The sequence below is a fragment of the Diabrotica undecimpunctata genome, chromosome 4 (assembly GCF_040954645.1).
Source record: "Diabrotica undecimpunctata isolate CICGRU chromosome 4, icDiaUnde3, whole genome shotgun sequence".
NCBI classification, from domain to species: domain Eukaryota; kingdom Metazoa; phylum Arthropoda; class Insecta; order Coleoptera; family Chrysomelidae; genus Diabrotica; species Diabrotica undecimpunctata.
Window position 1 is genome coordinate 35,397,085 of NC_092806.1, and position 24,148 is coordinate 35,421,232.

Sequence of the window (24,148 nt, forward strand, 5' to 3'; positions counted from 1 at the left end):
GAAGTTTGTGTGCCAACATTTCATAAATGCCGGTCCGACAAATTACAGGGTTGCCGGATATTCTACAAACTATAAACTTTATTGTTCTATAAATCGTATTTATTTAGCTTTTAGAACAATTAATATAAACATTTGTGTGTTTTAAGAACATTTTATATGAACATTATGTTTTTATTATCATTAAAAAGGGTGATTTGTTGGCAATCCCGATACTACTATTTATTCATGTAAATAATACAATAAAAATATTTGTACCTTAATTCTTATGTTAATTATTCTACTTTTAACTTTACTATTCACTATATTATTACTAGTCCGCAATTTTGCGACCTGTTGGTCGCTGGTTCTTCGAGGTTTGTGTTTATTTTATTTTATCTACCAAATGTAGGAAGGCGAGACTATAATTTTTCAAATATTTACTTTTAAATCATCGACTTTTGACTTTTTAAGTAATAACGGAGTTAATTTGATAATATCCAACCGCTCATCCCTCAACAAACGGGTTTGCGGAAAACTGTGTTAAATCGGTTAAATTGAAATTAAAAAAAGGTTTTTCAGATGAAAGAAATAGAAATCAGCAACTTTAAACTTTGATTTACAGATATTTATTTTCTTATCGAAATTCGATACATGCTACTATTGGTATCTCACCTAGCAGTATGATGTTTAAAAGTAAAGTACGTACACGTTTAGATTTATTGTCACTAAAAGCGGTTTCATCAAAAGAAAAAGCGCAAAATCAAATTCTAAATTATAAAGGAAAAAGAGAAGATAGCTTTGTAGAGAGGGATAAAGTTTGGTGCAGGGACTATCGAAATCCAAATAGACAAATATGGCTCGAGAGTGTAATAGACGAAGTTTTAAATAATAGAATTTATTTGTGTAAACTGATTCATGATAATTAGATTTGGAAGAGACATTTGAATCAAATTCGGTGGAATCAATAGGATATAGTTTAGGATCAGATCATCTGCCAACCGTCAACTGTCAACCTAAGATATAACTGGAAAACATTCTCTAAAACGATAACCATTGGTTGCCGTAAATAAATTAAACCAGGTTAATTTTTCTATGCACACCAGATAATATTTTACTGAACAGCACTGGTTCCGTTTAAAACATGGCTGACTCCGTCTGCGCGTACTTATCTTGACAAGCAGAGTGGGCATTCTGATTGTAAACCACAGAATACTCTAGTTGGGTTGGAGTATTCTGTGCTTAAACCAACAGTGCAGGGTAAAAAATAAAAATACATAACCTTAAAGTCAAACGTCAGTCAACAGTCAAGTCAACTCAAATTGTTTAAAAACATTATTATCAGGTACAGAAATTTGAATATTTTAACCGAATATATTTGGTTTCAAATTGGTGTTTATATATTTAGTATAAAGGAAAGACAAACTGCTGTAGTTCATAATGTTAAATACAATTTTAAAACAATTACAATTACTCAAAGATCAAGAATTGTATTCAAATATGTGTAAAGTTGTAAGTATTCCAGCACTATATATAATTTTACATTATGTATTAATAAAATATTCATTTTAGTGCGAATTAGCTTTAACTTTAGCGGATCAAAAACCTGATATTTTCCACCTACCTGTGAAATTACAAATAACTGTTTATTATGCTGATGCATGTTTTCACACTCAAAAATATGTCCAAGCAGAAGCATTATACAGACAAGGACTTCAAATGAGAAAAAACTATGTAATGAAGTCCAAAAATGCCAGCAATAAATTAGATAATCAAACCGCTGTTTTAAGTGATACTGATATAAAGTACCAAATTTATTTATGCTGCATGGCCCTAAAACAGAAGAATGCTGCTTGTGAAATATTGCAGGTAATTATGTTTATTATTTAGAATGATTCAATTTTTTCAAATTTAAAAATCATTTTTCTTATTTCCTATTTTTATAGAATTGGTTTTAAGTCCATCAATTAATACTTCTGTTCTGTTTTATTAGATAGGGGCATAAGTTCAGGACTTGTGCCATTTTCAAAGAGACTTTAATTTTTTTTGCCCTTTTCACAGAAAACATGTAAAACTCTTCAAGAAATAAAATGGCACCAAAAAGTGATATTTTAAAAAAGTGTAATTTATGCCCTTTTTGAAATAACAGGTTGAATTGTGTCAGTTATCTGTGGCAGGTGATTCTTGCTAGAGAAAGAATTAATTCTAATGAATAGCAATTAAAGGGAAAATCAGGGGGAAAGCTGGAAAATAATTACAAAGCTAATCTGTTTCTTTCAAGCACTAATGCAGAAATGTTTTACAAATATATGGATAAAATAATAGTATATTTAAATAAGTATAAACCACTTATTTTGTGCTTAATTGAAACATGTATTAAGTACCAATGAATTTGAAGATTAAGATTACAACTACAACAACTACAAATTAAAGATTATAAGATTGCTTTAAAATCATGATAGAACAACATTCATAAAGTGATCCATCATGAGATTTTTAGAATCCTTCTATACATCCATCTCTCAGAGAAGTTACATATTTTCATCACATCTTGATTCTGTGTTGGCATTTAAGATCAATACGATAGGACACTATATCACTACATCAATGTAGCATTTAGTTAATCATCTTATTTTTAAACTACTGTTAAATCTCTCTGTAAAGAACCTTTTTTTTGTTTTTTAACATGTGTTCTTTCGATTCTAACTTTTATTTTGACAGTGTAGTTTTAATTTTATGTTATTAGTGTTCTCAGGATTTTTGTCATAAGACTAATTGTTTGCTAGTCTTTGCATACATATTTTTTCATTGATTATCTTTAATAACTCAATCAGTATATCACCCGGACAAGTAGATTTATTGTTATTCAGTATCTTAGTGTCATTTGTATTTATGTGGGAAGAAGCAATTTAAGATTTTCAACTCAATTTGTCTACAGATGTTTATTAACCGAGGCCTTAACCAGATATTTTATTTTGTATCTAACCATTCACTTATTTATTCTTTTCACCAACTCATTGTTGTAAGCTTTTCTATTTGACGACTATGTTAGGAAGCATTATCTAAAATGATTACTGAGCCAGGTTCAATTTTTGTCAGTATAAATGAAAACCAGAAAAACCAAATCTCCCAATTTTTTTAAATAAAAAACTGAAAATCTGCTAGTAAGAGAACCATGCTCACTACCAATAGGTGTTATTAGTAGATGTTGGCCCTTACCTAATGGTGCTTTTAGAGATACCTTCAAGGAACACTTGGCGACTGCTTTTAATATTTAAATCATGCCAAGCTTTGTTTACAGTATGACCTTCATTTAACCAAGTAACCAAGAAATAAACTACTGGACAAATAAATTTACAAAAATAATCACTACTTACCTTTGAAAGTCTACTGTATACAAATAATTTATAAATAAACACACAAACACACACTTAATAATCTGATATATAATTTAGATATAAGAAACACATAAATAACAAAGTTCCTCATTTTTCAATGTGATATGTCAGTAATAAAACCTCAACTGGTAAATAACGAGAAATTGAACCTTTTCTATTCACCAGTTTTAAAAATATCTTGAAGAAATGTATACAAATTAAATTTTGCAGCTGTGGTAAGTTGCAGTCCAATACTAAAGATGAGTCTTTTTATTATTCTCAGATTGCACCATAATAGTGTCAAACTCGATACTGTAAGAACAGTATGAGGGGAATCTAAATATGAGAAAATATACAGCGTGTCCTATTTAAAAAATTGTGTGTTTGATCTACAACGTAGTTATTAATCACTCTGTAGAATTCAGCATATTATCTAAGCCTGGAGAATATCATTGCCTACATTTCTTCTAAATAACTTTTTTGTATATCCTGTACCATCATGGAATTATCGCCTAATGTCGCACTAAAAAATCACCCTGTTTATAATGATACCAACAATGATCAATACAATAATGTATTTTTATCAACATCATCATCATCTTTACTCGACAATCCTCTTTGGATCCTGGCCTGTTCTAAGATTAGCCGCCATTCTGTTCGGTTTCTGGCAACGTGTTACCATGTTCTGATGTCTAGTATTCTTAAGTCGGTCTCAACTCCATCTAACCACCTAATTCGCGGTCGGCCTCTGCTTCTTCTTCCTATAGGCGTTCCTGTCGTTAGCTTTTTAGCAATCATATTGTCAGACATTCGTATTATGTGTCTAGCCCATCTAAGTTGTCTTGTTCATTAAAGAGTTGGTATAATTCGAAATTACGCATTATTATTTTGCCACTGCCCTTGATTGTTTATAGCTCCAAATATTTTGCGATCCTACGCTTGAATATTCCCAGAAGTCTTAAATCCTTCTGCGTTAGAATTCATTTTTCCGCCACATATGTGAGCACCGGCCTCAGCAGTGTTTTGTATATAATAATTTTAGTTTTCTTTGGATATTTCTTAAGTGAAATTATTTTTAGAGTCCCTAGTATGCCCTATTTGTAAGGTTTATTCGTCTTTTAATTTCTTTGCTTGTTTTGTTGGTAGTAGTCATTAGGTAGCCAAGGTATGTGACAGGGTTGGCAAAAACCAAGGTTTTTTGGTTTAAATCAGATTTATTTGGTTTAAACAGGTTTTTTTTGATACAATAAGTCTATGTATGCTGCTATCAAAATTATAAGTCTAAATACTAAATGAATGAAATTTTTATAAAATAACAGTAATAAACAATGAAAACAATGATTAAGACAACTTTTATTTTTATTTACATAAAAATAATTAATATAACAAAAAAAAAACATCAAACGTAAAAATATTCAAAATAATTAAGATTGTAAACACAAAAATATAATTTATCTTCATTTTAATCAGTTTAAATAAAAAAACACTTTAAATAAAAAAACCAATTTGGAGGCTTTTTCTGTACTCCCTTCCAACCTGTTTCTAAGTTTCGACTGCACTAGCCCAAAGGAAGAAAAAATTCTTTCAACGTCAGCTGAAGACGCTTGGGCTGTGTGGAGTTGTTCAATAACATTAAGATGTTAGTGTCAATATTTTTGTGGCTTTTCCACCACTCAATCGGTGTCACTTTTGAAGTGACACTGTTTTCAAAAAAATGTTTTTGAAAAGGTACACCTTTTGCCTGAAACTTGCAATTATTGGTAAAACGTCAATTTCGGGATACTTTTCTTTTGCGAAGTCCAGTGCTTTTCAGGTCTCTTCATGTGTTAAATCTAAGTTAGGAGATTTTTCCCTTGGGTCAAGCAGATATGACAAAAAATGTGCTTCTGTCATTGTCATTTCATACCGACTTTCGAATTTTCTTATACACTCCTCATTGCCAATATTTCTAAACTTGTTTTCAAGCTCCTTCCATACATGTACAGAATCACTAATTATACATGTATTACTTTATACTGTATCAAGTGCTACAGAAATGGCTTTAAGTAGTAAAAGCAAGTCTTCTGCACTTCTTTTAATTCCTACATTCCCTACTTTAGCCTGTATATCTTTGTTTATAGTCTGCGTATTTTCTTCACAAATTTTAAGCAATGTTGGCCAAGCTTTAGTATAAGATTCCAGACAATCGCTCATTGTATTCCATCGAACTTCAATGGGTATGACAAATTTTAAATTTCCAGATTTGCGGTAACATGAATTTGCAAAATGACTATTACGAAAGTATTTAACAATACTTACTACGTGTTTAGTAATATTGATATTGGATGACTTGCAGTCGTTAGCCAGAAGGTTTAAAATATGCGCAGAGCAGCCGTATATAATAATATCAAGATCTAGCCGCTTCTCTAGTAGGAAACGCGTTTTCTTTACGTTGGCACCATTATCTGTAACTACTGAGTGAACTTTGCATTTCAATTCGCCCTCACACTTCTTAATGCTATCATATGTATTCGAATCAAGGTAATCTGCAGTCTGAGCATGGCCTGACGTATCAAAAGTTTCCCATAAATAAACTTCACCAGACTTTGTGGTAACTGTAACACACACTATGGGATCGTTGTGGACATTCGACCAACCATTAAAACCTAAGCAAACAACTTCATTTTATATAAATTCGCGAAAGTTTTGCATTTCCTCATCGTAAATATTGTCAAGCAAGTGTCCGCTTATATCTCTTTGACTAGGTGGCTTGTAACCAGGTCAAAATTCTTCTATGAGACAAATAAACTGTGGATGATCAACATGTTTAAATGGCGAATTTGTAGCAAATGTATAACATGCTATTTGCCTGTCTAGGGCCTCCTTTTGGTTTGTACTTGTTTTGATAAGAAAGAATTCCACAGAACTTTCAGTTTTGCGTCTGTTTCGATTTTGAGCTACTAGTTGAGATGATTAGGGATTAGAAGAAGTACTTGGTCTGGACATCATTGCATCTCTGTCTTCAGTGCCAGCACTATCGTTTCGCTACGTTGAAACAAAGGATGCAGAAGAGGAGAAAGAAGAAGCCTCATCAGAAGTCACAGTTTCTTGAGTATCTGAAAACAAGAAATATTTTTTTGTACGAAACAAAGAAGTTTTTAATAGGGCTAAAAGAAACAAAAATAAGGCATGAAAAGCTTCTAGTTCCTTATACTTTTATAAAAACTTATTTAGTAGATTCGCAAATACAAAATACACAAAAATTGGGAGGAACAATAGAAACAATTAATATTCAACTATAAATTTATAAACATGGTATTAAAAAACAAAACCTGGGTTTTATTTCTTTTTGACATGCTTCTGCCGTCTTAAATTTTAAAAATGCAGGAATATCAAGATGTCTTGTTGTGATTACATCACAAGTTAAATTTTAAATAACTCTGACATTGTTAAAAATTTGTACCAAGTGAAGAAATCGGCCAATACAAAAACTAGATAATACAACGTGTATAAAAATGTAAAAAATTGATATTGTTAATTATTAATTTGCCATGTTAATTTAATAATGTTCATTTAAATAGTATAGGAAGAAAGTATGAAAATACAGTGCAATTTAAGCATTTTTTCTTACCTTCAATGTCATCATCATTATCATTATTTCCAGAAGAACACTTGATTAATTGATTCTTCATTCTTGATACCTGACCCTCTAAAGTTATCCCACGTTTTTTACACTTTGCTCTTTCACCTTTTTTGCTGCTAAGTTTAATACTTTCAAAGGAATTCCATACTAAGTCACGTTTTCGTCCACTTAAACCTGACATTTTCTCTTTTTTCCAATTTAATAATCACTACACAAGCGTTTATAAAAATAGTAAAATAACTAAAATAAGTACTAAGTGCCCAGTCAAAACTATAAACTATTATGCTGGAATCACAGAAGATCAACTTGAGCTACCTGATCGCCGCACCTCGTCGCAATTCGTGTTTGCAAGAACATGTTCCTGAATACCTTAGCTATCGGTGAATGGACTGCTCTAAACTGGCAAACATCAACAGAAGGTAGAAATCGAGATGATCCAACAGATGATCATAAAATTACACTCAATGGTGATGAGAACTCTGTCGAACCTAATTTAAAAAAACCTAGAAAACCCAAAGAAGTGGAATCACTTGAAACATTTTTGGTTGGGTTACCCAAAGTTGAATCACATTATTGCCGCAAGAGGACATCAAAGTTGTATCTTGAGCCTGACTGGCAATCAAAAAGAAGCGTGTACACGTTTTATAAAGATAATTAGTGCAAAGAAATGTAACGTAATGTAAAGTAAATGTAATGTAACTCTGTTGTCACAATGTAGGTTTTCACAGATTTTTGATGATCAAAATCTTTCTATTTATTTGCGAGACTTTTAAAACGGGAAATTTGAGTCAAGACGAGGATGAAAAGCATATTCTTAAGAAAGATAAAGCAAGGATACAAAAAGTTGTGGATAAAGCAGACTCAACTTGTGTAACATTCACAATGGATTTACAATCATTATTACTTTGCCCTAAATCTTCAGTATCTTCTCTCTACTATAAAATGAAGTTGTGTGTCCACAACTTTACAATTTATAACATAAACACCAAGGAAGGGTTCTGTTTCTTCTGGAATGAGACAGAGGGCGGTTTGGCTTCCAATGAGTTTTCAACAATAATTTCAGATTTTGTTTTATGAAACCTGCTCTTACCTGAGGCAAAGGAAAAAATTGTTTTGTACAGCGACGGCTGTTCGTACAAGAACCGTTGCTGTACACTAGCCAATGCTCTTTTTCATATTGCATCTACGAACAATGTAATAATTGAACAAAAGTTCTTAGAAGTCGGTCACACACAAATGGAGGCCGACTTAATGCACTCCTTCATTGAAGAGAAGTTAAAAAATAAAACAGTTCGTGTACCAGCAGATTATATAACAATCTGTAAAGAGGCCAGAAAATTCCCTTCTCCATATACAGTGAAGTATTTGGATTACAAATATTTCAAAAATTTTGATAGTCATTTATTTTATAATAGTATTAGGCCAGGCAAACCTAGTGTAATAGAGGCCTTCAATGAACAAGTCGGCAAATGGAAGGACACATACAAAATAGGCGAACTAAGACCGCTAAGAGGAGACACCCAGGCAACCACACTGGTAGTTCCTGTGAGGGTGGCGGAAGTTATCCTCGGGAGAGGGTATATCAGAGTGGATATAGTCAGAAGCCAGGTAGAAAGACGTTTGAGAGTTATCAGATGCAGTAAGTGTTGGCCCTATAGCCATGAAACAGCGAGCTGCAGAGGACCAGATCGCAGCGACATGTGCTATCGCTGTGGAGGGAAAAATCATGGCATAAAAGAATGCGAGGGAAAACTTTGGTGTGTCCTGTGTAAAGCAGAACACAGAACAGGAAGCATGGATTGTCCAGAATTTCGGGAAGCCCTGAAAAAGGCTAGAGATGCCGAAAGGCAGGGGACCAAGTTACATCTACCTCCTCTCCCCCTAGTATACCCGTAAAAACAAACGTGCAGGTACCTACCGAAGTAGTCGAGGTCTTCGAAGACCCTCTGATGATGGAGTTTTCAAAAGCCTGCGACGAAGTAAGCATGACGCTCAGCGAGGCTCGGACACCTGAAGGCACAAGCCAGAAGGTGGACGAATGGTCGCCGGATAGTGTCCAACGAATTATCCTTTGATATAACAATAATGTCACAATAATAAACGCCATTAACCCATCTACGTAACCTACGTGACCTAATACGCTAGTGGTAGATATCTAAAAATGGCTGCGATACGGACAAAGAAACTAAAAATATTACAAGTCAACGTCGGGAGAGCAAAGTAACACACGACTTAATTTACGCGAAAGCCCTGGACATAGAAGCAGATCTCTTGATTGTCCCAGAATCTAATAAGAGGATAGCTACGAATAAAGGCTGAATATATGATAATAACATCGATGTAGCGATAAAAATACTAAACAAAAATGTGTGTATTAATAAAATAGTAAAAAAAGAGGGGTATGTAACAATAAAAATCGACAAAATAACCTTAATAGCATGCTATATTTCTTCAAATATTACTAGAGAGCGTTACAGACAACACACGGAAAATATAATCGACACGTCGCAGAGAGAGAAACATTTTCTAGTAGCCGGAGACATAGACGCAAAATTCATTCTATGGGGATCCCCCCGAAATGACGAGAGGGGTGAAATTTGGAATGAGTGGATCTCCGCAGCGGACCTCTTAGTGTTAAACAATGGAAAACCAACCTTTGTGAGAGGTACATCAAAACGTCACATAGATGTCACCATAGCTAGCAATGGTGTTGCCAATAAGATCAGGGATTGGGATGTACTGGATGAGAACCTTTTCACCTTCCATCGGTACATCACGTACGAAATTGGTACCAAGGTCAGGAAATATGGCAGGAAGAGAACAATATTCGATAAAGAAAAATTTAAAAGAGAAATAAATAACCTACAAGAAGAAACTACCAAATTTAATGAGTTACGAGAAAATATCATAAACGCACATAGAAGAAGTACCATAAATAGGCACACCACATATACAGTACCTTACTGGTGGAATGACCAGATCCAAAAAAAGCGAGAGGAATGCTTAAGACACAGGCGTATAGCACAAAGACACAGGGACCAAGAAGAACATAAGGAGGCATATAAGAGCGCCAAAAAAGAATTAAGTATTGAAATTAAAAGGGCCAAACGCACATGTTGGCAGGATTTGTGTGCTGCGCTGGAAGAAGACATATGTGGTGAAGCATATAAGATTGCCATGAAAAGCCTAAGGCTCGAGACCCCATATAACCTTAATAAAAAAAGAAACATGGAAATAGCGAACACCCTATTTCCAAGCAAGCCCGACAACACATTCCTACGGATAGACAACGATATTAGACCTGCAGAGTTCACTACTGAAGAGATTGTACAAGCAGCAGAAAGTATAAAGGCAGAGAAAGCACTAGGCCCGGATAAAGTAACCCCAGAAGCAATAAAACTGGTAGTAAAAGAGAAACCCGAACTGATGCGCAGAATATTCAATGAACTGTTGAATACGCAAGAGTTTCCAGATAAATGAAATTGGCGAGACTCGTATTATTACCAAAACCCGGAAAGAACCCGGATGAAGCCAATTCATATAGACCTCTGTGCTTACTAGATTGCATAGGAAAATTCTATGAAAGCCTTATAAAGAAACGTCTTGAAGAAGAGCTCGAAGTGCTGGGGAAAATTTCAGATAGATAGTACGGTTTTAGAAAAGCCAGATCGGCTATAGATGCGGTGAAGAAGATCTATGACACGGTAAAAAGATCGGAAAAAAGATGGGCCATTCTCGTGATGTTCGACGTGAAGAACGCCTTCAATTCTGCAAATTGGCATCACATACTAACGAAGCTCGAAGAAGCAGGAGTGTCAGAATACATTATAAATATTATAAATAAATACCTGACAAACAGATACTGAAACATAGCACATAATGCAGACATGAAACTCTCATCAGGAGTACCGCAAGGGTCCGTCATGGGACCTACCCTATGGAATGTACTGTACAACGGGGTATTAGAAATAGACTATGGTCAGGACACCTACGCCATAGCATATGCAGACGACCTTGCAATCCTAATAGAAGCTAACTTAAATGGGGATATTGAAGATAAAGTGACAAGTTGTTACAGAAAAGTCAACAGGTGGATGATAGAGAATGACCTAGAGGTGGCAAGTAGCAAAACAGATATAGTAGTACTAAAGGGACCAAGACAGAGACCAACTTTGAGTTTTGATTTAAATGGTAGTATTATAGAACCGCGACACTGTGCTAAATATCTGGGCATACACCTTGATTCGGGTTTGAGATACACGAAACACCTTATAAATGTAGTTCAGAAGGCTGAACAGAGAATCGCTGCTATGACAAAGATCATGCCAAATATAGATGGACCAAGTACCTATAAAAGAAAAATGTATCTCCAGGTAGTACAATCCACCCTCCTATATGGGGCAACTGTATGGCTTGACGTGTTGAGTTTCAACAAATATAAGGAGCTCAATAAAAATTATTAACAAGAGCTCAAAGAAAACCCCTCTTGAAAGTAGTAAGTGCGTACCGGACTACATCAACGATAGCCCTACAGGTGATTGCGGGTACGCCCCCCATCCACCTCCTAGCGAAGGAACGTAAGATCATTTACGACAGTGTAAACGGCCACCTAATAGGGGTCAAAGCCGAGGTAAGAGAACAAATGCTAAACGAATGGCAACAAGAATGGGAGACACAGACAGAAAAAGCACAGTGGACGAAGAAACTAATTCCAGACGTGAAACAGTGGTATCAATGTAGGTTTAAAAGAACAAATTACTTTTTTACTCAATTCCTGACCGGACACGGCTCTTTCAGGTCCTACACATATCGCATAAGGAAAACTGAAGATGACCTATGTATAGAATGCGGAGTGTGCAACGACGCAGAACATTGCGTATTCCATTGCAACATTTTCCAAGATAAACAACAAGATATGAGAGCAAAACTAGGAGAGACAACACCGGAGACTATAATGAATATAGCCATGCAAAGCAAAGATAACTTCAACGTGATAGTAGACCTAATAACAGATAATAAAAGAAAAGGAAACGCGCGAGAGAGCGAGACAAGATGGGAGATGAGAGTGACAGAAGACATTACCAAGGATATTTTATCCCTTATTTTACTTATACATCCTGTATCTATACACTTTTATCTTTACACTGCTTCACGAAAACATATATGTTCATCTTATCTGACTTTATCCCAGCTATTTACACTTATGTTTCATTTAATATTAATTCTTTCCATACTCTTTATTGTACACAGTACTCAATGTTTTACTTATGGAACAAATTAAAAGAATGACTACTCCTCACAGCCGGTTTCCCCGACACGGAGTAGAGATAGGGACAGCAGCAGGGCAACCGAAGTAGCATTTGCTAAAAATACGTACCGGGTGTCCGCGATTGGAACGAGGGGGTTTTAGTGGGTAGGCAGTTACGTTCTCACGATTGATTCGCTCGGCATTACGGGTGTGTCTGAATTGGGAAAGCGGACTGAATCTCACACACCAGGGTAGAGGGCAGCCCAGCTCCTTGGGGCGCTGCGGTCTACTCTGACGGTCTTTTGAAGATTTCCTCCTCCCAAAAAAAAAGGCAAGCTTGGTGGATCTCCCCGAGTTGTCGATATACGTGCAAGTATTTACCTAATCAAATAATTCAGAATTTTTCTGATGAATGGAAAAATCTATCCCAAAGAAAAGACAAATTAATTAATCCAACGACACTTCACAATCTTCCAAGTCTTTACACCAAAAGACTATCGATTAAATATAGGAAGTATCTTAATTTACAATCCTTAACATCCATTTTGGAACCAGATTTTCATCCCTTTTATGCTGCAATTCCGCACGATTAAACACCTTGTTTGTGTTAAACTTTACTGTAGTTTGTAAAATTTATGTTTTTTATTTACTATTATAACTTTAATTAAAATTTGTTGGGTTAAAAATATATTTTTGTATTAATAAACTTAAAAAAAGACTTATTTTCTGGATCACTCTTTTTTTCCATTTTAACAAATAAATGTTGAAAAATCACATATCTCCGATATAGTGTGTGTGCAAAACTCTTGTAAAAAAACTATAAAATAAAAAAATTACAATTAGCTATTTGAGTTAAAGGATACAAATATATATTTGATATATTTCAAACCAAAAATATGACTGCTAATATAAATAAAATTTTACAAAGTTTTTATTGTCTCCTATAAAATTTATTAAGGTAGCGATTTTTTTTGCCTTTATATTATCAAATACTTAAATATGAATTTCCATCAAAGAAACCATCAATAAATAAATAATAAATGGTCGTTTTTATTTTAATTCAAAAACATTGTATTAATTAATTTTGTAAATAGTTGAATTTCAAGTTATTTTAGGTAGGTAGCTATATGTCAATTGTTTAAGACTTGTGACGGTAGTGAACCTACACATGGACCGATTTTTGTAGAGCGGTGGTCTACAGCGTGTACATTACAGCTAAAATATAAAATTCAATGAGATCATTGAATAACTTAAACTTAAATGATTGATATTGTAATCGAGTATACTTAAAATATCGGTGCAATGTTCTACACAATTTTGTTAGTTTTAATCGCAATATTTGTCTCAATTTTACTCGTCTTGTTTTATATTTATGTGTTATTTCTAATTTATATATATTTTGCTCTTCAAATTTTAAGATGATTCTTGCTAGACATCGAACTCCAAAAGTAAATATGGCTCTTGGAAATATTTATAAAGAAGTTGGACAAGAAAGAGCTGCAATAACCTGTTTTAAAGAAGTTCTGAGAGAATGTCCTATGTCATTAGAAGCAGTTGAAAATCTTTTGAAAATGGGAGTTAAGGTAAGTTTGAAAATTTCTACTTAATAATAAATAGCAATAAAATTTGAAATTTTAGGGAATTGAGGTTAATTCTTTGATGCTGCAAGTAACTTCTGAAATCACTTGGTTGAATCAGTGGATCAAAGCTCAAGCTCAGCTGAATGTAAAGGACTTTGCAGGTGCTATTAAGACTTACAAAAATATGGATATGTATGGATTGTTAAAGGACAACAGTGCATTATTAGTTAGTATGGCACATTGCTACCATTATATGTGTGATGATGCTAAAGCAATTTCTCTATTACAAAAGGTAAGTTTTACGAGCAATATGTATTATTAGAATTACAAAGGGGAATGTTTTGAATATTTAAAATAGTATTTACATATTTTACATTAATTTCATTGATGATTATAAATTTCTGAATGAAACGTTTCTGACAGTATGTTTTGACAGTACTGGTTTAAAATCTTTTATTGGCTCGTTTATTTATTTACGAAAATATTGATAAGGACATCACAGAAACACATTTTGAGTTTGGAAACGTCTTAGCCACCAGAGAAGCATTGTTTAGTATACAAATTCTGGTCCAAAGAGCACGTGATGTGAAATGCGATTTTTAAACGTGATTTATTAATTTCGAAAAAATACTGCACCAAAACTCATTCAAATATAAGCAGAATATTTCCCGTCAAATTTTCTTCTGCATTTTTTCTCTTTTCTAAATCTTCACCATTCTTTTGTATGTGTATATGGATACATACTTACAACACACACACACACACACATATATATATATATATATATATATATATATATATATATATATATATGTATATATATATATATATATATATATATATATATAAAGGGGGTTGAGGTTAATTGGGTATACAGCTGATTGAAAGCCAAGTGTACTCTGTTCAACAGTTCATTATATTTCGCCAATTTTCATTGGCATCATCAGATGAGAGCTACAATTATTTAAAACATGGTAAAATACAATTTAATAATTGTTTGTTGTTTATATATTATTGATATATACACTCAATTCTGTGTATTCATTGGCGGATTAGTACCTCGAGGTAATGTATTTGGCGCGGTCGATCGTTACTTCTACCATTTGTAGACTTATATCTTGGTATTTTGATAGCTTTATCTTCTCCATTCTATTTAGTAATTATTATTTCAGTATTTTTCTGTTTATTATCCACTTGGTAATACCCAGTACATTGTATTGACTATATTATATTAATTGTTTTAGTGTCTTCGATTAGATCCCAATTTAATTAATGGAAGAGATCTACTGTCAACCTTATTAGCAGCATCGGGTACAAAAGAACATATACGAGCTTTAGAAGCAATGACCCCTACCATGGACATGTCAGCATGGAGTGCGGAGCATTGGGTGGTTTTAGGAAATTATATGTATGCTTTAAAAAAATACGACAAAGCTGCTTATTTTGGACAACAGGCTTGTTTACTTGATAGAAGAAATGTAGAAGCACTTCTTTTAAAAGCAAATACTTTGTTGCAAATTAAAAAATATTCTGACGCTGCTACTCATTGTACTGAAGCGTTACAATTATGTAATTATAGGTATGTTTATTGGGAAATTATATATATATATATATATATATATATATATACATATATATATATATATATATATATATATATATATATATATATATATATTAATATATGTCCTAATTTTCTATTCACAGAATCAAAAACCTTGAAATTAAACCGCCTATATGTATACGAAAGAATATATTAAATATAATCTCTCGAGAATAATATCCCAAGTTCTAATTAATGTTGTAACTATATAGATTGATATATCTTCATTCTCACGTCGACTACATATCTTTGACTTTAACGATTTGATTTAATCCATATAAATTGAATGATAACGCATGTGTAAAGACTTGCCCGACCGAATAACATTTCGTCCCTTTTTTATATCTATATATTCTTCTAGAGTAGGAGTTGGACCAACCGTGTCTTATGAACAAATGAGTCAGATAATACCTAAGTTTCTTGTGTTCACAGCCGACACACATCGTGAGATTAATGTTGAGAAGTAGGGTCCAGTTAGCCTTCCCACTGTTTTCCGTCCATATCCGCTTTCATTCGTGCATTACTCTCTCTCTCTCTCTCTTTCTTTCTCTCTCTCTCTCTCTCTCTCCATGTCAATTATTCGTTGTATACTCAGCCATCAGATCTATCAGTACCACCCCTCCAGCACTTCCACCGCACTGATACAGAATGGTATCGACTGCAAACCTTAAGGAGTGTCTTTCCATGGGCTCCTCTAATTTTTGAAGCATAGTTACCGATCTATAAAATCTACATCCATTGCTACACTTCATATAAATGTATGATATGGACCATCGAACATAACAGTCTCCTCTAATTTGGTATACCCAGTATACTTGATACCGTTCCTTCTCCCTGAACAACTCACTCAAGCTGCGTGGACGTCATGAAGTTCCGCTGTAAATTCATCCCAAAGCAATAAACACTTTTATCCGTCATAACGTCATATCCGTTAGTCATCTCGAACTCTCTCTGTTTCTATCTTGTGGGGACAAATCCAGTATCTTTTCATTCATGTACAGTATAATCTGCTCAATCACTTTATTTACCCTCACTTCCAAGTCTTGTTCCGTTCCACCATAGTATATGTTTCACAAGATGGGTCAAAAGACGAATACTCGCAGACATATTGAACTCTCCATCGTTTACATAATATTGTATTATTTAGATAGTCTTCGATCACGATACAGAGTCACCCCCCTTTTGTTCATCTTCCGGAGAATTCCCTCCTAGGAAGCTGATCCTAAAGCGTTTTTTTACATAGTAGCTCCTAGTACATCGTGTACCAGTGTTCCCTACTCTAGCAATTTTTTTTTTCACCCTTATCATTGCATCTACCGTCGATCGATCTCACCGAAAATCATGCCTCAGATAAGCCTACCATTATCCCTAACTCTCGCATAAATAACAAGTATTTACTTCAAAAAACACCTTTTTCAATATATTTAGCAGGCATAATGGTCTATATTTTAGATGACGAGGCGGAGCTGGAGTATACGGGGGGAAACTAAGGCTAAGCTTTAGTGAAAGCCTAGATAATCTCTACACTATCTTTTAAACTGCAGGAGAATGCCTGCAGGAACTAATAATGAGGAACTCAGGGACAGATCTATAAAAATTTTATCAGGTAGCCCGGTAGTATTAAAGGCAATAGAGTCGAATCGAATTGACTCCAAGTTAGTTTTAAACTGTCTTCAGAATCTGATTCGGATCGGAAAAAGTAAGTTTACCCTGGGTGCTTGGAGATACTGGTAATTGAAGGGAATGAAAAAGCGGACCTACTTGCCAGGAATGGCAAAAGAATCCTGCATAGGCCCAGAAACATGCATATACCCAGAACCTTACGGTGGCAGAACAAGAACTGCAGCCAACAGAATAATATCGGACTGAGTGTAACGGATGAAACGTAACCTCTGGTACGAACAAATGGGTCTTGAACATTCGAAGACTTTTATACATGAAATTGCGAGGAAGAGATGTAAACATCTGCTAGAGATGAATAGTAGTGATCTGCGAATTATCGTAAGTCTCCTAACAGGTCACTGTGACCTCAGAAATACATGAATAAAATCGGACTGACAGAAAGTGCGAATTGGAAATTTTGTCAGGCTGAAGACGAGACAGCGGAAAACTGTCTGCAAGTGATATTAAACTTTACCTACCTAACCTAACCTATATTTTGAATTCTCTCCCTCCTTTCCTTCCGTCTCCTTATCATATAGCACATAGCAAACCATCCCTCCTTCCACACCCTCTAAAGAACATTTTCAACTGTTAATTTCCTTTTTTATTATATCCTACCTACCTATTTTTAATGAATTTTTCACTTTTTTAGGCATGATATTCACAAATGCTGTGTTGAATCCTACATCCAAAGTAACAGGATTAGAGAAGCTGAATCGGTAGCAGTAAATGCTTGCAATCAAATGAATTTTAGTGCACAAGCATACTGTGTAAGTATCATCTTAGTTTATTTGTTAGTCCTTTTCTCAAACGTCTTATTCCACACCTAACGGATGGTTCGTTAAGTTTGATAGTTGACGTATTGGCCATTTCCTTATAAATCCATTGCACGTCATCCAATTTAATGTCGTCATTGTCTCACAACGTTGCCGGTTTGTTGGCGTAGTAGGGAATGAAAGGAATTATTATGATAAGAATATTATTAGGAATTATGATAAGAATATAAATTCATTTGTTCAGTGATACAACGACAAAAAATAATGAATGCAAATACACAATACTTATTATTAAATATAAATAATAAACAGTTATTTGACAAAAGATTTATAAGACTAACGTTTTCGTATCTCTTAAAGTTCTAGGGATTTAGAGAACTACCAACTGCAGATTATTGATATCTCTTTCACAATAGTTACTGGTATCGGCAGCCCTCCATTATTTACAAATATTGAAATGCCTGTTTCTATTGATGTTCTTTGCTTTATTTCGTCATTACTTCTCCTATCCATTCTTGTTACTCTGCAGCATCTTCGCAGGCATTCAATATCTGTTGCTACTATCTTACTGCTGTTTTTCTTGTTTAACATTGATTATCAAATATTGAATTAAAGAAGACCTAACATCCTTACGCTAATTGAGATCTTTTGGCATATTGTTTATTGGCAATAAAAATAGATATGACTACGTTGTAAACAGAAGTGAAAATTTCTATTGTAGAGCACAAATGTATATTTCTTTCTCTTTCGGCACTTGGGTTATTTCTTGGTCCCTTGAGTTGAGTGATCTGATATTCCAAGTAGTAATTCTCATCTGGGTTTTGGATGTTTTTCGCTTGTCCTTATTTCTTGCCGTGGTCGTCTTCATAGTATCAATCCGGTTCCGAGGCTGTACATTGTTTCTTTGAGCAGTATTTGTTTTTACGATTGGTAGGTTGCTAACTTTGCCAATCACCCTCCACATTTTATCCGGGCTTGGGAGCGGCTGTGGTAACCGCAGAGCTACTCAATTCACCCCTCAATTACCCCAGGCAGTATTATTCAGAATATGAGGTGTCAAAATAATGAAACTATTTCTAAAATTATTGTGAAGATATTTGCTCAATTTCTGTGTTATCTAGTACTAGTTTATCTCTTGATGTTTTGTGATTTCGTAATTACCATGAACTTAGTTTTCTTCAAATTTGTTTTTAATCCATAATTCTTGCAAGGTATATTGAGTCGTTGAGCAAGATGTTTGAGTTTGTCTAATGTTCCCACCAAAAGGACGGTGTCTTCAGCATAAATATGTTATTGATTGACGCACCGTTTATTATTAGGCCCACACTTACTTCGGCCAGCGCTAATTTGTAAGATGGTTTCATTATGTAAATTAAATAACAATTGAAAACACACATAGCGCATCCCACGGCGAATGTGAATGTCCCCATTTAGTTCATCTTTAATTTTCATTTCATCTGTCTTTTTTTTTTACTTAAGATGATTGTGATGCATTCTGTCAAAAGTCTTCTCGAAATCGATGAAACAGGGACTATAATTCCTGATTCATATTTAGGCATCTCTGTGAAAGAACACTCATTGCAAACAGTGCATCTCGAGTCCAAAAACCTTACCTAAATCCCATTTGTGTATTACTTATGTCTTCGTTTATTTTCTTTTGTATTCTATTGTGAATAACTTTTAAAAATAGTTTCAAGACATGACTCATTAAAGCTATGGTGCAATGTTCTTTGCACTTCTTTGCATTGACTTTTTTTTAAGAAGCAGTATAATGTCGATTTGAGCCATTCGTGAGGTGTTATTCCTGTTCTATATATGGAAATTTCATCAGGACCGGAAGATTCTCCACTTTTAGCTTGTTTCAATACATATTGTCTCTTATAATGTCAGGTCCAGTATCATCTTTAGAAGTGCTTCTGTTCTCTCTTTGTCTTCAGAAAGCTGTGCTATATATTCTGCTCATTTGAATTTTCTGGTTTAAATCTGTTAAAATTGCACCACTTTTATCTCTTAATTGTCCAGTTTGACCTGTTTTTCTCATTTCTTTCAATTCCTTTTATGCATATTAAAAAAGTCATATTTTTTCTCAAATCCTTTCAGTCCTTGGCTCTGTCCACGTAAGGGTTTCTTTTAAACTTTGTAAGCCATTCACGAGATACAAGTAAGTACTTGTAAGACACTACGAGACCTTATGTCTTCTTCCACAAACTTTATTGACTATTTGTCTCGATGTTCTGTCTTTAGTCACTTGAGTTAAGAAAAAAGAGGCTGTTGTCTGACATCAGCAGATGTTGGACCTTCCTATTTATTGTACCGATATGGTTTAAACCATTCACAATAAAAAGGGTCTGTGTACCGCTCTGAAATTAGCGGTTGGGTATACTTAAGCCATAGAGGTGGAAATAATCTTATGAATGGATAAATATTTCATCATTATTTTGTGAAAATTTCGAACAGCGACTAAGTCAGCAACACCATAGCGATGATTGACCACCGTGCTACCTGCTACAGTTTCGTTATTTGTAATTTGTTTGCGTTATCCTGGTCACTGTACGTCACTGATACCTAGAACATAAATTTTTTAGGTTCTCCATTTCCATTTCACGGTCGCTAATTTACCACTTGCATATAGACCTCTGACATTCCAGGTTGCTATTTTCAATGTCTTAACGTTAAATGCACAGACATTTCTCTAGTTTACGACCTGGGAGTCCTGTGGTCTACAGTTATTCCTTTCTCTGCCGGAGCTTGGGTCTGTGGTCCATAATTAGTAAATTTATTTACTTTATTTATTTACCATGCCGTAAACTGGGGTAACTTTGCTCCACTTTTAGGAGTTATTAAAGGAATTGCGAGTAAAAGTGTATAAACTTTCTACTAGTATTATGTTTTTTTTTAATAACTGATGAAGAAGGTATACAATGTAATTATTGTATGGTATTTTTTATTCTAAAAATAATTAATTACATATTTTTTTTTTAATAAAAAGTGGAGCAAAGTTACCTATAGTGTGGGGTAACTTTGCTCCACCTCATAAAAGCATGAAATTTTGTATAGTAACATATAGTTGGAGCAAAGCTAATGGGTTGATTATATTAACCTTGCTCCAAAAATATTATTTGTGCAAAAAAAAACTAAAAAAGAAGGCAGCGTATTCGGCTGAGTACTTCCTCAACATTCAGGGGAAATATTCCGCATTTTCGAAACCCTTCCTCTAAATTAGATTTGATTTGTGGACCAAGCAAGTCCATCACCTTTGACAAAAATGAAGGAAAGTGGTGCTTCTGTATATTAGTGTTGCGGATGCCATCTTCAGTACTTTTCAAAACTGACAACATTTTTCGTCAGGCTATTTTTAGGGGCCGAAAGAAAGCCACGTCTAGAGGTTGCGTCAAATGTACTGTTTGGAAGCAGACAAATTAAATGATTGTCGTTTTCACGACAGAGTTGAAGTGCATGTACTGTAATATGTGAAGAGAGGTTGTCGTATAGTAATACCTTTTTACCATTCAGCTTCCTAAACATAGGTACCAACTGGAATTCAAGCCAATCTGCAAAAATATTTGCATCCAACCATCCGGAACTGCTAGCGTTGTAACGGCATCCTTTTGGCCCATTCTCAGCCCAAGTAGTCCACATTTTAGCAGCCCGGTAATTAACATAGGGTGGTAAAAGTTCACCTTTGCCGTTTCCACAGAACATAATGGACACAGAGGTCTTTGAAGCGTTTCTAATTAGTTCTGGATACTTGCAACCTCTCTTGACAATGACTTTCTTTTTGCCGGGATCAACAGTGAGATTAGTTTCATCACAATTCCATATATTTGTTGGAGCAACGCCGCCTAACTCAACTGCCAGATTTTCGAAAAAGCTTCTCAATATGTTTTCATCAACTCCTGCTCGTACACGTTTAATATTTTCTGCAAAACGTATGGAAATTTCAGGATGTCTCACCATAATTTTTTTGATCAAATCCTCTCCAGGAAAGTTATCCTTGAAAATTTTGACATCTCTTCCACAACGGTTTAAATAATTTTTGATAATGTTTTTCAGTTCCCTTGCGTTAGTAGGGAACCCATACTCTCCCATATAAATCAGGCAATTGACAAATTGGTTTTCTTCGCCGGGAGTAAATACGTTTTGCCTCTCTGGCGTTTTGGAATGTTTCCCTTTCAGTTTATTTAAAATGGTCCTTCTTGGAATCTTATATTTTTCTTCTGCCCTTTTGTGTGAGATTTCAGCTCTTCTTATTTCATTTAAACACTCTTGTAGGGTTTCTTGTCTATAGTCAGCATAGCGCCGTGATCCTAGTACTGTTTTAGGTGTTCTAGGCATATCTGTAACAAAAATATATATTAAACATAATATATATTTCGGGGTAACTTTGCGCCACTTTTTTGGAGCAAAGTTACCCCGAGTCACTTGATAGTTTGTAAAATTAGGTTAGAAAAAGAAAAGTTTATCATTTGTTCATTTATAAGTCACAATTTAGTAAAAAAGTTGATAAACAGTATACACTTAACGCATACACAAATACTTACTTGTGAGATAATAGCACAACTTTCTACACACATCAAATTTTATACGTAGTTTTTACCGAAGTTTTTACACCACCACCTTCTCGACTCGCTGTAGGCATGTAAATGGAAGAGCAAGTCGATGCTGCACATGGGAGACTTTGTCAATAGGCAACCAGTAAAACGGCGACGCGCGTTTTGTGAAGACGGTTTTTAATTCATAGGTAAATTAAAATGAAACTTTTTTTAGTAATGGAGCAAAGTTACCCTGGCAGGGGCAAAGCTACCCCTGTTTACGGTGCATGATTTTACTAGGGGTACTCGACGAGTCTTCAATACAGTACATAGTTCCATGTTGCCTTTTGTATCCTTATGCCGTTGACCTTGGTTCATCCGCCTTTATGACCGATTTCCTAATCTCAGGACTAAAGAGTGCCCTACCACTTACCAACTGATTCGTCGAACGCCGTTGAATCACTCGGTGAAATTTTTGCCACATCTAGCTACTCTCTATATCGTTTTGTAATCGTCCACATTTTAACTTTAAAGTGGAGCTAAAAGTATTTTTGTTTCTGTTATGATGGCTCTACTTATATTACGATTTTTTAGTTTGTCGTTTATTTCTTGTTTTTTTGGCCCTAATTCTCTACAACTCCAGGCAACTATTTTTATTCTATTTGTTATTCCATCTCTTCTATCATTGACTTAACCTGATTCGTCATGGTTTTGATCTTTTCGGTCTTATATTTTGACGATTCTGAGTCTTTTTAATTTTCCCAGTACAGATTACCAATCTGTAGGTAGGTAAGTCGGATGGTGGGGATACCTTGATAGTACCTTTATTATATATCTACATTTATTAACAAAAAAGACGTTAGTAATATTAAGGGTTGATCGTTTACACCATATTTATGTTTTAGTTGCATGCATCCGTATTACTAAAGGATCCTATGGCTTCCAGTAGAACCGTCAGAAAAATTTTAGAGAAAGCAGTAGCACAAGATAAAACAGGAGTCACGAATGCATTGCCCATGTTGGTTGAATTTTTGGAAAGCGAACAGCAGTACGGTCCAGCTTCGCACCTCTTACTAAAGCACATAGAAACTCATAAACCTTCATCGAGACTTCATCAACTTTTGGGTGATTGTTTTGTTAATCTTCAAAAAGATGACGAAGCATTCCATCATTACACACTGGCATTGAAGTTGGATCCTACAAATCAAAGAGCTACAGAAGGCTTGAATAATATCGGTAGGAGCTTATCGCTTAGTAAACGAGATAGTTACTATACTTGCGTCGGAGGTGAGACTACTTATAATTCTCAAGTCACCAATTCTTCCGACCCTGATGTTGATGTTGAAAGTGTAGATCCTTGGCAACGTGATATTGAAAGTTTCGACGAATGTTAAAAGATTGTACTGATTATGTAAATTTTATTTTGTATATTTGATAATTATCAATATTTTATTGTTTATATTAAACTATGTTTTTTATATTATTACACATTATTTTGCCATTAAACTCTCAATTTATGTGTTGGACCAAATTATTTCCCTAACCATAAGTGAATTTTAAATATATTTAGACATACTCATAATTAGCGCGATGCTAGGGAATGGAAAATTCGAGAAACAAGTCGCATATATCACACCTAACCTAACCTGTCTCTTTCTCTCTCCAAACAAGCACTGTTCTTCTTTTAATTTTTTCACTGACCTTATCTTTAGTCAACAGCTAGCCTAGGTATATGAATCTATCCACGCCTTTACGTTCTACATCGTCAGTTA

The 24,148-nt window shown here is 34.5% G+C and overlaps 1 protein-coding gene across 1 annotated transcript; it reads left to right on the forward strand.

The window, feature by feature from the left end:
* Window positions 1-1,251: 1,251 nt before the first annotated feature.
* APC7 (anaphase-promoting complex subunit 7) lies at window positions 1,252-23,895 on the forward strand. The gene is made up of 7 exons (XM_072529340.1): window positions 1,252-1,488; window positions 1,549-1,845; window positions 13,642-13,806; window positions 13,862-14,095; window positions 15,048-15,382; window positions 17,721-17,838; window positions 23,282-23,895. The coding sequence occupies exons 1-7, from the start codon at window positions 1,417-1,419 to the stop codon at window positions 23,768-23,770; spliced, it is 1,710 nt and encodes a 569-aa protein (XP_072385441.1). The 5' UTR covers window positions 1,252-1,416; the 3' UTR covers window positions 23,771-23,895.
* Window positions 23,896-24,148: the final 253 nt, after the last annotated feature.

Bases quoted from the DNA above. Each gene is read 5' to 3' on its own strand.
- APC7 (XM_072529340.1), top strand. From the start codon at position 1,417: ATGTTAAATACAATTTTAAAACAATTACAATTACTCAAAGATCAAGAA. The intron at 1,489-1,548 runs GTAAGTATTCCA...TATTCATTTTAG, and splicing joins ATTCAAATATGTGTAAAGTT to TGCGAATTAGCTTTAACTTT. The intron at 1,846-13,641 runs GTAATTATGTTT...TCAAATTTTAAG, and splicing joins CTGCTTGTGAAATATTGCAG to ATGATTCTTGCTAGACATCG.